This window comes from Nannospalax galili, unplaced genomic scaffold (genome assembly GCF_000622305.1).
Source record: "Nannospalax galili isolate Female #2095 unplaced genomic scaffold, S.galili_v1.0 scaffold2176, whole genome shotgun sequence".
Taxonomy (NCBI): Eukaryota; Metazoa; Chordata; class Mammalia; order Rodentia; family Spalacidae; genus Nannospalax; species Nannospalax galili.
Genome location: NW_008337939.1, coordinates 1 through 13,235, shown reverse-complemented (window position 1 = coordinate 13,235; position 13,235 = coordinate 1). Strand labels below are relative to the sequence as shown.

At 37.0% G+C, this 13,235-nt stretch overlaps 1 protein-coding gene and 1 pseudogene across 1 annotated transcript; one reads left to right on the top strand and one right to left on the bottom strand.

Annotated features, from left to right (window-relative positions):
* The first annotated feature begins 664 nt into the window (after positions 1–664).
* LOC103733940 (olfactory receptor 1468) lies at positions 665–1,606 on the top strand. Its single transcript, XM_008832863.1, has one exon. The coding sequence runs from the start codon at positions 665–667 to the stop codon at positions 1,604–1,606; it is 942 nt and encodes a 313-aa protein (XP_008831085.1).
* A 2,004-nt stretch (positions 1,607–3,610) lies between these two features.
* Positions 3,611–9,295, bottom strand: LOC108490847 (annotated as a pseudogene).
* Positions 9,296–13,235: the final 3,940 nt, after the last annotated feature.

The following is a 13,235-nucleotide window of genomic DNA, read 5'->3' as shown; positions in this document are numbered from 1 at the left end:
TTGAAAGTGTTCCAAAGCTTATAAAAGCACCTGGAACTTCCCTCCTCAGCAGTGCAGAAGTATTCTTCAGACTTTCAAAGCAAGCCAGGCCACGCACCCAGTAACTTCCTTTTGGACCTATGCAAGGTGGGACTTTTAGGTCCCCACACATGGCTGTGACAATTCAACAGAAGATAACTAATAGGCAATGGGGTGCAAGAGTTCTGTAGGGTATACAGACTTTTACAACCAAGTTTCAGAAAGAAATCTAAGCTACCAGTGTGCATGAATTATCCTTATGTATATATGAATTACAAAAAAGATGCAAACTTGTGAGGGCCATCAATGTATTAAAGAGATCCTAATAGAACAGGAGCCTATTTTAACTACCTAGGATAATCATTCAGGGAGGTCAGAGAAAAAAGCAAACATATTTGTGTCCCATAAGGAAAGAGCTACAAGTGTTTAGGAAAGATCAGAGTGATAAAACATGCAAGAAGCTAAGAAAGGTTTAGTGATTGTGGAGATTATAAATACTTGGTGTGAGAGTTTATAATTATGGTCATGATTGTGAAGTAAATTGTTTTACAATGCATAATAGACCAAGAGTGTAGGAATCTATTTATTTTTATTTGGATTTCTAAGGCTCTATATTATTTTCTCTTAAAGATCCTGGAGACAAAGCATGACAGAAAGGAACCTAACTCTGATCTCAGAGTTCCTCCTTCTGGGCCTGCCCATCCCACCACAGCACCAGCACCTGTTCTATGCCCTGTTCCTGGCCATGTACCTCACCACCATTCTGGGGAACCTTCTCATCATTGTCCTCATTCGACTAGACTTCCATCTCCACACACCCATGTATTTGTTTCTCAGCAACTTGTCCTTCTCTGACCTCTGCTTTTCCTCTGTCACGATGCCTAAATTGCTGCAGAACATGCAAAGCCAAGTGCCTTCCATCCCCTATGAAGGCTGCCTGGTGCAACTGTACTTTTACTTGTTTTTTGCAGACCTTGAAAGCTTCCTCCTTGTGGTCATGGCCTATGATCGCTATGTGGCCATCTGCTTCCCTCTGCACTACACCAGCATCATGAGCCCCAAGCTCTGTGTGTACCTAGTAGTGCTGTCCTGGGTGCTGACCACATTCCATGCTATGTTGCACACCCTGCTTACAGCAAGACTGTCTTTCTGTGGAGACAATGTGATCCCCCATTTTTTCTGTGATGTCTCTGCTCTGCTGAAGCTGGCCTGCTCTGACACTCATGTGAATGAGTTAGTGATATTCATTATGGGCGGGTTAGTTATTGTTATCCCATTCATACTCATCATAGTATCCTATGCCCAGATTGTCTCCTCCATTCTCAAGGTTCCTTCTGCTCGAGGTATCCACAAGGTCTTCTCCACCTGTGGCTCCCACCTGTCTGTGGTTTCACTGTTCTATGGGACGATTATTGGCCTCTACTTATGTCCATCAGGTAATAATTCTACTGCAAAGGAGACTGTCATGGCTATGATGTACACAGTGGTGACCCCCATGCTGAACCCCTTCATCTACAGCCTGAGAAACAGAGACATGAAAGGAGCTCTTGCAAGAGCTTTTTGTAAGAAGATTAATTTCTGTCTGTGATGGTTAAATTTGTTATTTTTAGAAAATTGTATCCAGTAAATATTAATATGTTGATATTAATAACTATTAATGTGGGCATGCTATTCCAGATTTCCTCCTCCCCACTGATGTATCTATTAAAAAAACATAGACATAATCCTAATTGTTCAATATCCAAAAGACAGGAAGTTTAAGTGTAAAGTTGAAGAAGGGAACTGGCTTTGATAGACCTGACTATGCCTTCACTTTTGCTTTGCTCAGATTACTCTAGAAAAGCATACTATTAGTACTACTATTTGGGGGCTAGAGAGTTGGATGAGTGATTAAGAGCACTGGCTTCTCTTGTAGAGGACCCAGGTTGGATTCACAGCATCCATATGGCAGCTAACAACTATCTGTAACTCCAGTTCCAGGAGAAATCAACACCCTCTTCTGACCTCTGTGCCATTGCATGACATGGGTGCACTTTCAAACATGCAGGCAATATATTCATATACATAAAATAAAATAATAAAACAAAAAAAACTAGTGCTTGGATTTTAAAAAAAAAGAACTACTATTTTAGTGATCTTGATTCCTTACATCTTAAGTTACCCAGAATTTTATCAATTTATCCTGAGTTCTGCTTTGACTTTGATTTTATTTTTGAATTGCCCTCAAAAACTCGTGATAACAAAGTCCATAATAAATACCCCAGTATCTAAGCCTACCTCCTCCTAATGTTTCCTACATGCTATTTTTGAACAAATCTTGGCATACTTTTATTTAATTATCCCATACTTCCTATTTATTTTTAATGTCTGTTTGGGAGTTTTTCTTATCTCGTCTGACCATAAACATATTCCCTTTCTTTTTGTATAACAGAGTCATTTGTACAATTCTGACTTTACACGCAATTAACTAATAGCTAGAGACCTGAGATTTTATTTCTCTGGGACTATAGAAGTTGTGGTTAGCTACTCCACAAAGCAACTCGGTTCCAACCTGCAGAACTTCCACCTGGGTACCTGGATTGGGGGGTGGGGCCGTGGATGGGACAAGCGACAAGAGAAATGGAGACAAGACAGGAGTCTGATCAAGTCTCATTTATTGAAGCTCAAGCATGAGTTTTTATAGAGAATGAGAACAAAGGTACACAGACTGCAAAACATTACATCAGTCAGAGCATGAGGGCTCTGACGCACATTAAGGGAGGAATCTTTGATTATAGAAGAATAGAACCGTATGCTGAAAAGGAGAGCAAGGCCGTGGGCCAAGGCTATCTAGCAAGGCTATCTGACCCCGGCTTAAGCCAAGGTTTTGGGCCAAGGTTGTAAGCCCCAGCCGCCTGCCAGAGTTTCCAGGCCAAGGCTGCGGGAAGGATGGAAAGCTGCCAGCTCAGGCCTGTCAGCAGTTTTGAGAGGAAAACCGAGACTCAGTTGAACCTCAGGCTCCCAGGCTCCCAACAAGATGTAAGCTTGAAACTGATAGTTCTGTTTTTAAGAAGGATACCTCATCTGTTTCATATTTTGCTACATAAAATTTCTTATTTTAAATTTTCTCATTATGGGGCTGGAGAGATGGCTCAGTAGATAAAATGTTTTCTGTGTAAGCATGAACACCTGAGTTCAGATCTCCTACACCCACGTAAAAGCTGAGTTTAATGGTTCACCTGCAACCACAGCACTGGGGGTGGAGAACAGAGAAAGGCAGATCCATGAGGCTCACTGGACAGACAGTCTAACTGAAACAGTGGGCTCCAGGTTCAGTAAGAGACCCTATCGCAACAAAATAAATCAAGAAGCAATTAAGGGAGACATTCCAACATCAAACTCTGGTCTCCATATGAACATTCATGAATGAGTATACCCATACACACACAAACACACACACACACACACACACACACACACACACACACACTAAATAGATAATCAACATCCTTATTTTTTCCAAAACAGTAAAAGTCTTTTATTGTGCCAAAAGAGTGTCTATAATCCAGGGTCTTGTTTCTGGAGCTGGATGACTGAGATCTTACTTAGCCTGTTACACTGTTCCTTTCTCAGAAACAAAGGTACCATCTAAATTTTTTCTGATATCCTTGATTTTGACTGTTGTGACTTGCTGAATCACAGATGCTGAATTTGAAACAAGTTCAATATCATTTCCTTCAAGGACTCATCCATCCAACTGGGCTTGATAAACAAAGCAAACAATTCTTGTCCTCATCCAAACTCTGCGGATATATTTTTTACCCAAGAAATTTTAGATTTCAACAAGAGACCCAATTCTCCTGAATAACAACATTGATAGGGAAGTGACCATGAACAACCTCATATCGTCACGAAAGCCCAGTGTAACACCCTTGATCATGTTCCAGACATTGCTACAGATAGTTCATACAGTGGCCAGTTACTTTCTGTATCCCCACCATCTGTCAACCCTCAGCCTCTTATTTTCTTTCAAAGGAGGTTTTGTTCTACATTATTGTGATTGAAGTTCCTCTAGAGGATTCTTCTGGGACCCTTCACAATAACTGTGTGCCCCATTAGAGTGCTGTCGACATTTTCTGGAGTGTCGACCATCTGGTTGCTGAGGGTTCCCCATTCTCATGTAGATGCAGCAAAAAGGGAGTGGCTAAACATCCTTACCTTATTCCTGTTTTATTGTCCCTCAGTGACAATTCCAATGAAGTCAAGAAGATACTGTTGCTCTCTTACAGTCCTAAAAAATGAACTTCAGTGACTTCCCACAACATGTAGAACCACGATCGCTGAGTCCATGTAAGACGTCAGGTTACTCGATTTTGATTACTTCTCATTTTCTTCCACTCCAGAAAGGAAGCAGTCATTCTTTTATGTGTTTGTGGCAAGTACTTACATTTTTAAAAATTTTTACAAAAACTTTATTGAGAATTTCATACATGTATATAAGGTATTTTGATCAAATCTATGCCCACTCCCTCCCCTCCAACATTCCCCACCTCCGAGAAGTAACCCTAAAATCTTTTAAGGTTTAGATACAAGCTCCCAAATACGTTTGATATTTTTTGCCTTTGGAACAGAGTATGTTGCCAACAGGCCCAAGGACGTTTTGACTTTTAGCCAAGAAACTGGCTACATTTCTTTGGGGTCTTTTTACCCTAACTGCCTAGACACTTCCTACCTCCTGTTCTTATCACACCATCCTCTGAAAGAGTTACCCAAATTGCCAATAGGGAATAGGGATGTCGACCACTCTGGCTTCTTCCATGATGAACAGGGATGCAGGTTGAGGCAACTGGAGTACCCCTTCGGTGGGTCTATCTAAAAGACCGTCAAATTGCATAACTCTTGTCTCTAAGGGAAGAAGAAAGTCCTTGAATCATGGATAGGAGATGTGAAGGAGAAGTAAAGGCAAGAGTAATTAGCATTACAAATTCTAGACAGGGAAATAGAAAAAAGTCAGAAAGGGAAATTTTCAAATGTTCATATGAGAGTCCATTGGAGTTTTCTTTCTAGACAAAGGCTTCCAAAAGTATCCCTCTATTGGGCTCTTCCTCGCTTTTCGTTTGTCTTCCAAGGCTGGACTAGTTGGCTGTGAAGAGTGGCTGGATACTCAGGTGAGGGTCCAGTGACCCTGCTTGGCACTCCTTTAGTTAATGAGCACAACCATCAGAAAGCCCAATTGTGACTATGTTTAGCGATCAGGCTCAGCTGAAGTCATGATGATGGTAGTTATTTCATGCAGAACTGACTGCTGTATAGCATCATCTTATTAAAACCTGGGACCTGTAATTTAAAAGGATTTGGTGCTAGGAGCCACATATGAGGGAAAACATATGTCATTTGTTTTTCTGAGTCTGTTACTTCACTTAGTATAATAGTTTCTGGATCCATCCATTTACCTGAAAATTTCATTATTTCATCTTTTTTTACTGCTGAATAGAACTCTATTGTGTAAACATACCACATTTTTCTTAACCACTCGTCAGTTAAGTAACATTTAGTTTGCTTCCATTTCTTAGCTATTGTGAAGAGAGCAGTAATAAACATGGATATACAGGTATCTCTACAGTAGAATGAGTCCTTTGGATTTATGCCAAAGAATGGTACAACCGGATCATATGATAGATTCAATTTTAATTTTTTAAGAGTTCTCCATACTGCTTTCCATAGTGGCTGCACAGTTTGCAATCCCAACAGCAATGAATGCTTAGGGTGGTTTTAATTTGCATTTCCCTAATTACTAACGATGTTGAACACTTTTTGAGATGTTTCTTAGCCATCTTTATTTCCTCCTTTGAGAATTTTGTTTAGCCCTTTAGCCCATATTTTAATTGGATCATTTGGCTTCTCGATTCTTTGTTTTTTGAGTACTCTATATATTCTGGATGTTAAACCTTGTTAAATCTCTGTCAGGTGTATCACTAGTGAAATTTTTTTCCCACTCTGTAAGTTTTCTCCTCACTTTTTGACTTTCTTTTGCTGTACAGAAGATGTTTAGTTTAAAGAGGCCCCACTTCTTGATTGTTGACCTTAATTCCTGACCAACTGATGACTGCTTTAGAAAGTGCTTTCCTACACCTATATTTTCAATGGTTTTCTTTTACTAGTTTCAGAGTTTTGAGTTTCACATTGAAGTCTTTGATCCATTTGGAGCTGACTTTTCTGCAAAGTGAAACATAAGGATCTAGTTTCATTCTTCTACAGGTGGAGATCCAGTTTTGCCATTACCATTTGTTGAAGATGCTCTTTCTTCCATTGTGTGTTCTTGGCATCTTTGTCAAATATCAGGTGGCTGAAATTGCATGTACTCAGGTTTGGATCTTCAATGATGTTCCATTGATTTTTGTGCCTGTTTTTGTGCCAGTACTATGCTGTTTTTTTGGCTATGGCTCTGTAGTATACTTTGAGATATGGTATAGTAATCCCCCCAGCATTGCTCTTTGTGCTCAGGATGGCTTTGGCTATCCCAAGTGTTTTTTGCCTCTGTATGAATTTAAGGATGGATTTTTCTAATTCTGTGAAGTATGTCATGGGGATTTAGATTGGGATTGCATTGAATCTATATATTGCTTTTGGTAGTATGGTCATTTTAACAATATTAATTCTTCCAATCTATGAACATGGGCGGTCCTTCCTGTGACGGACCAGCTCAGACCAGAGCAGTTCAGTCTGATGGGAGCAGGGTCCCCGAAAGAGTGGACAAGGATTCGGTGAATGACAAACAGACAAACACACAGGAGTTTGGTGAAGGTCTGAGTGTATTTTTGCAGCTGCAGGTCTCAAATTAAGTACTGCAAAGTTACATGATTACATTAATAAGCCATTGTTCTGCGGTTAACCATTTTCTAAGAGTTTTGATTTCAGAAACAAAAGCGAAACACAGGTCGATCAAAATACATTGCCAAAGTATGCTATTATCTTTACAAGCATCAGCTAATGTTAAACAGAAAGTTTCCTGTTTCTCATCTTGGTGAGTTCACATTAGAGACTTTTAAAGTTTATATTCTGTGGTTACACAGTGAGAAGACCTCAAACCAATATGTGCTTTCAATATTAGCTCTGTAATCATTACTATTTCTATTTGAATTCCAGGTGATTCACAATACTGTTTCTTTATATACACTTTTTGTTTTTCCCTGTTCATTATACTGTCGCAAACCCCAAGCAGTATCAGTACCCCATTCTAATCTCTAATCTTGTAGCTCTCATGAAATCCTTCCAAGTATGGGACTTATAAATATAATTATCCCATCTTTCTCTCCAAGAAGGTGATTCACAATACTGTTGCTTTATATCCGCTTTTTGTTTTTCCCTGTTCGTTATACTGTCGCAAACCTCAAGCAGTATCAGTATCCCATTCTAATCCTGTAGCTCTCATGAAATCCTTCCAAGTATGGGACTTATAAATATAATTATCCCATCTTTCTCTCCAAGAAATAAACACATTCTTCAATTGTCTCTGTATTCTCTCCTTTTGTTCCTTACTAAGCAGGCACCAAGGTGGCCCAAACCTGTCAAGTCTGTCCATGAATTGTAATGAATACCAAGAAATCCTTTTTTCTCCCATCTACCCCCTCCCTTATCATATGCTTCTGTAAAAGGCAGTGGTTCATCCATAGGTTCTGGAATTTTATACATACTTTCTTTCCCTCTCGGTGGATGCCATAATCTACCTCCTGCCAAAACATAAGCTGGACCGAAATTAGTCATAACAGTTGGTGGTAACTTTCTTTTTCTCCTAATACCAGAATTAGAGTCTTTTCCCTGAATTGCCTGTCCTGTAGGAAATACATCATCTTTAGGACTTTCTAACATTAGCTTTGCCTGTTCTATTCTATCCATGATATTCCATGACTGATTATTTCTAGCAGCTTCTATTCTAGCTTTAAGCAGTAAAGGTGCATCAGGAGACAAGGTCATCTGAGGAAACCGAGTTCTTAGGACCTTATCCTCAACATCAAGGTTTTGGTCAAGAGGTGAGCCCTGAAGCCAAGCCAAGGACACCAAGTCCTCTCCGTGTCCCCTAGATACCCATAAAAGAATGACAGTCATAAAGATAATAGCACGCAAAGTACAGCCAAGTACACTGAAGGTCTTCTTTGCACTGCCAGTTCCAAGAGGCAACCTTCCTTGAAGCTTCAGCCTCAACTCACGGAGGATCTCACCCGGGCTCCATTGGAGACGGCGTGACATTTCTTTCTTTTTTGTTTTTTAAATGAATTTCGTGTACTTCTCGGCGTAGAGAAGAGATAGAAGTGAAGATCAGTCTAAAGATGACTGGAAGCAGAAAAAGAATAAGTAAAATGACTCCAACAATTACCCCTATAGTAATTAAATTATGCATCCAACCAAAAGGATTGAAAGACTGAATATTATTCCTTAAGGATTGTGCTAGAATTTTTATACCTTTATTATTTAAATGAGCTTTACTTACTGAAGTTATTTGTTTTTGTAAATCTTTTATATCATGTGATATTTTTGTATTTTTTTATATTTTTAACAAATGATTTTTGGTAGCATTTTAATTTAAGGACGAATTGTATTGTAATGGAGTTACACAAATAAACTTAAAACTTGCATGACATTTTGTGGAGAGCCGTGCCTTTAAATTTTGTACTTCCTGTCCTAGAGCTAGTACTACTTTTTTTAAAGTGTTTAATTTTATATTTAACTTTTGATTAATATTATATTGATTTGTTAATGTTAAAGAAATATTTTTATTGAGATTATTTACAAAATGTGTCGTTTTGACTTTTTTTACCAAAGCTGCAGTAGAAACAGCACGTGAGGTCAAAATGGCGATCAATGTACTTATACCCAATATTAAAGCAGCTACAAATCTCTTAGGTCTAATAAGCTTATTAAGATTTTTTTAAAGTTTGTAAAGCGGAATTATTGTATTAAGGATTTTTTTCGAGGTTAACTGGAAGCATAACAAAACTTGGTCTCTTTAAGAGTATTGTTACAGAATAATTTTTGTTTAATGTAGAAGTAAAACAATTTGTAAAAACACAATTAATATAATTTATATGGTATGATTTTTTATAATTGGTTATGTTGATATTATTAGAATATCCCATAAGGATAATTAATACAAGCTCTTACCCCCAATGAGGTAGATATATATTCTTTTGGTTTCTTGAGCAGTAACATGTTCGCAGCAGCAAAAAGCCAGAAGAGACTCGAAAAAATGCCCATTTTATTATGCTTAGGCAAGTGGCTCACCTAGACAGGTGCCACCCATCCTGGCGTATACCATCTTTTGACTGGCTCTCCCAGAGTATTAGGAATAAATCCATTAAAATTTTTTGTTTTATTTTTTAAATATTTAGTATAATTATAATTAGGATTTGGTATAGAGAAATTATAAATAGAATCTTTAGACCCTAGAGGCTGATGTTTAGATACTTTAGAAGAAAACCCACAATCTAGCCATTTTGGATAAGTGATAAAGGAATTTCAAAATTGATCTTTATTATGATATCTCTGAAGACAGTTTTTTAAAGGCGTGTCAATATCAGGATTTAAAAAGGTTTTATTATAGGTATGATATTTTAAAGTCATTATTTTTAATTTTTACATTAATTTTTTTTACCTTTTTTTTATTACTAGAGTTAGAGCTGTGATCAGGAGCATTAGTATAGAAAGTTTTATAGTTAATAGGCAAACATCCTGGAGGCACTTTTTCTTTTAAGGCAAATAGGAGTAGTATTAGACATTTTTTTATAATCTAATGTGGTTGAAGTCATATGAGTAGTTTTAAAATCTTTAGAGCCACCCAATAACTGGCTGTTATTAGTCACTATTTTAACTTGTGGTTTATTTTTTTATCCCACTGGGTGTAGGAGAGGAGGATTGGGAACATAAGCCCAATAAAATTTCCCAGATGTAACAGCTACCTGTGCAGTCAAAACTGTCAGAATAGTAAGAAACATATTTTTTTGTGTGTGTGTGATTGGTTGTCTTGCTGTGACCATAACGTTTTTTGCTTTACTAGTCAATTTTTTTATTTGTCCCCAGGTGGGCGGACTGGCTTTCTGCATTGATCGAGCCTGCAGAGGGGCGGGGGGACATGTTTAGCTTTTGTAGCTTCTGTATCATAGATTTTAGCTCCCCTCGATTTTTTTTTTTTTTTTTTTTTTTTTTTGGACTTGGCTGAAGGGCTTGATGAGTCGGTCTGGGATCCACAAGGGTGTTTCAGCATTCTGTGGAAACACACATGCATATTTTTTTTTTCGAGGTTATTAAGACATTAGGCCCTTTCCATTGACCTGACAAGAGGTCTTTTTACAGAACTTGTGGGTAATTTGACACTTTTATTTTCCCCCAGTGTTTTTGCTTAGGGGTTAAGTTATTTTGATCTGTGTTAAGGTGATTTAAAGTAAAAAGAGCATGATTAAGTAATTGGTGTGGTGAGTAATAATGCCCCTTTTCTTTTAATCTTTGCAGTTGTAACTTAAGATATTGATGAGTTCTTTCTGATACAGGTTGGCCTTGTGGATTGTATGGGATACCAGTGATATGACTTATTCCCCATGTATCACAAAATTTCTTAAAAGTATTTGAAGTATAAGCTGGCGCATTATCAGTCTTTAATTGTTTTGGAATGCCCAATACCATAAAACTTGCAATCATGTGTTGAATAACAACTTTGACTGCTTCTCCTGTTCTTGCCAAGGCAGAAACAGCATGAGAGCATGTATCCACAGTAACATGTACAAAAGCAAGCCTGCTAAATTCTGAGATGTGAGTCACATCCATTTGCCATAGGACTTGAGGTTTTAACCCTCGAGGATTAACACCCATTTTTTGAGGATAATAAGCTTCTGGGCAACAATTACAGTTTTGTACTATTTGTCTAGCTTGTTTTCTGGTAATGTTAAACATTCTTTTAAGCGCTAAAGCATTTTGATGATGTAGTTCATGACTTTGCTGAGCGAATTCTATGACATTATTAATTGTTATTTCCTTAGTAAGCAAGTCAGCCATTCTATTCCCTAAAGATAAAAGTCCTGGTAAATTAGTATGACTCCGTATATGTCCTATGTACATTTTTTCCCTTCTATTATTGTTTGTTTTAATTTTTGTAGCAAAGGCAATACTTTTGAGCTTACTGAGAGCAGGGCTGTCTCTATAGCCGGAAATAGATTAACTATATACTTAGAGTCAGTATATAGGTTAAAATGTTGAGTATAATGTTCTATTGCCATGATAACTGCAGAGACCTCCACCGGTTGAGCAGAAAATTTTTCACACCTTTTTATCAAAGGTGGACTATTTGGTGAGTAAACCACAGATGTCCCATTTGAGGAGCCATTTGTGAAAATACAGCACCTTTTATAGGTGTTTTTTTAAACTTTGAGGGAAATATTATGTCTGTTTTTTGTACAAACTTTAATATAGGATGTTGGGGAAGATGATATTTTATTCGCCCTGCATAATTTATCAGTGCCAATCCCCAGTCATTATCATCTTGTAATAAATACTCTAATTGTTGTCTTTTATAAGGGATAATTATATTATGTACATCTCTACCAAATAATTCTTTTGATCTAATTCTCCCCTTAATTGTTAATTGGCTACATAAATAAATATAAGAAGATACCATTTTAACTTGTGTATGGGGTAAATGTATCCATTCTAAGATTTTTTTCCTGCCATAAACATGCAGTTGGGGTATATGATGTTTTTATTATTATTAAATCCAATGGTGCTTTATAATTAACTTGTTTTACCTTAGCTGTCTGCAGTTTTTTTTAATCAATATTATTTTTTTAAAGCTTTTGGTGTTGTCATTATGATTAGGATTAGCATCTCCTTTCAATAAATTAAATAGGGGGTGCAATTCTCCTGTAGTTAGTTTCAAATAAGGTCTTACCCAGTTTATATTTTTTAATAATTTTTGAAAATCATCCAAAGTTTTTAATTTGTCTATTTTAATGCTCATTTTTTGTGAGCTAATTTCTTGTTTACCAATGACCTTTTTTAAATAGTGCAGAGGCCTATTATATTGTATTTTATCTGGAGCTATAATAAGACCATATTTAGTTAATGATCGAATCATATCTTTTAATATTGATTCTGTAAAATCTTTAGTTTTATGGGCCAATAAAATATCGTCCATATAATGTATTATATAAGCATCCTGGTGTCTTCCTCAATCTCTTTAATGATTTAAAATTTTCATTGTTGAGATCTTTAATGTCTTTCATCAGATTTATTCCAAGATATTTTAATTTTTTGCAGCAATTGTGAATGGGAGCATTTCCCTGTATTCTTTCTCCAATTGCTTATTATTGGTATGCAGAAATGCTACTGATTTTTGTAGGTTCATTTTTATAACCTGTCACTATACTGAAAGTGTTGATCAGGTCTAGGAGTTTTCTGGTGGAACTTTTGGGATCTCTTAGGTACAATATCATGTCATCAGCAAAAAGTGATAGCTTGACCTCTTCTTTTCCAATTAGTACTCCTTTAATTTCCTTCTCCTCTCTTATAGCTCTAGAAAGAGTTTGAAGCACTATGTTGAAAAGGAGTGGAGATAGTGGACATCCTTGTCTGGTTCCTGATTTTAATGGAAATGCTTCTATTTTCTCCATTTAGAATTATATTAGCTGTGGGTTTGTTGTATATAGCTTTAATTATGTTGAGGTATGTTTCCTCCAGTCCAATTCCCTTTTGAACTTTTATCATGAATGCATTCTGAATTTCCTTTGAAAGCCTTTCCTGCATCTATTGAAATGATGATGTGGTTTTTGGCTTTGAGTCCATTTATATGATTGATGATGTTTATTGACTTGCATTTATTGAACCATCACTGCATCTCTGGAATAAAGCCTACTTGATAATGGTGAATGATGTTTTTGATGTATGTGGTTTGCAAGTATGGTGGCACATGCCTTTAATCCCAGCACTTGGGAGGCAGAGGCAGACAGATGTCTGTGAGCTCAAGGCCAGCCTGGTCTATGTAGTGAGTTCTAGGACAGCCAGGGCTACATGGAGACACTGTCTCAAAAATAAATCTCAATACTGATATTTGAGATACAATAGTTTTAACAGACTCTAGATTGACTTTTTTCTTTTTAAAATGAAATACAGAAACACTATACTAATTTCAATATACAATTTTTGCATTCCTTTTATTGTTTTTTATTTCTTAAACCGTATTTTTATTTATTCCTTGA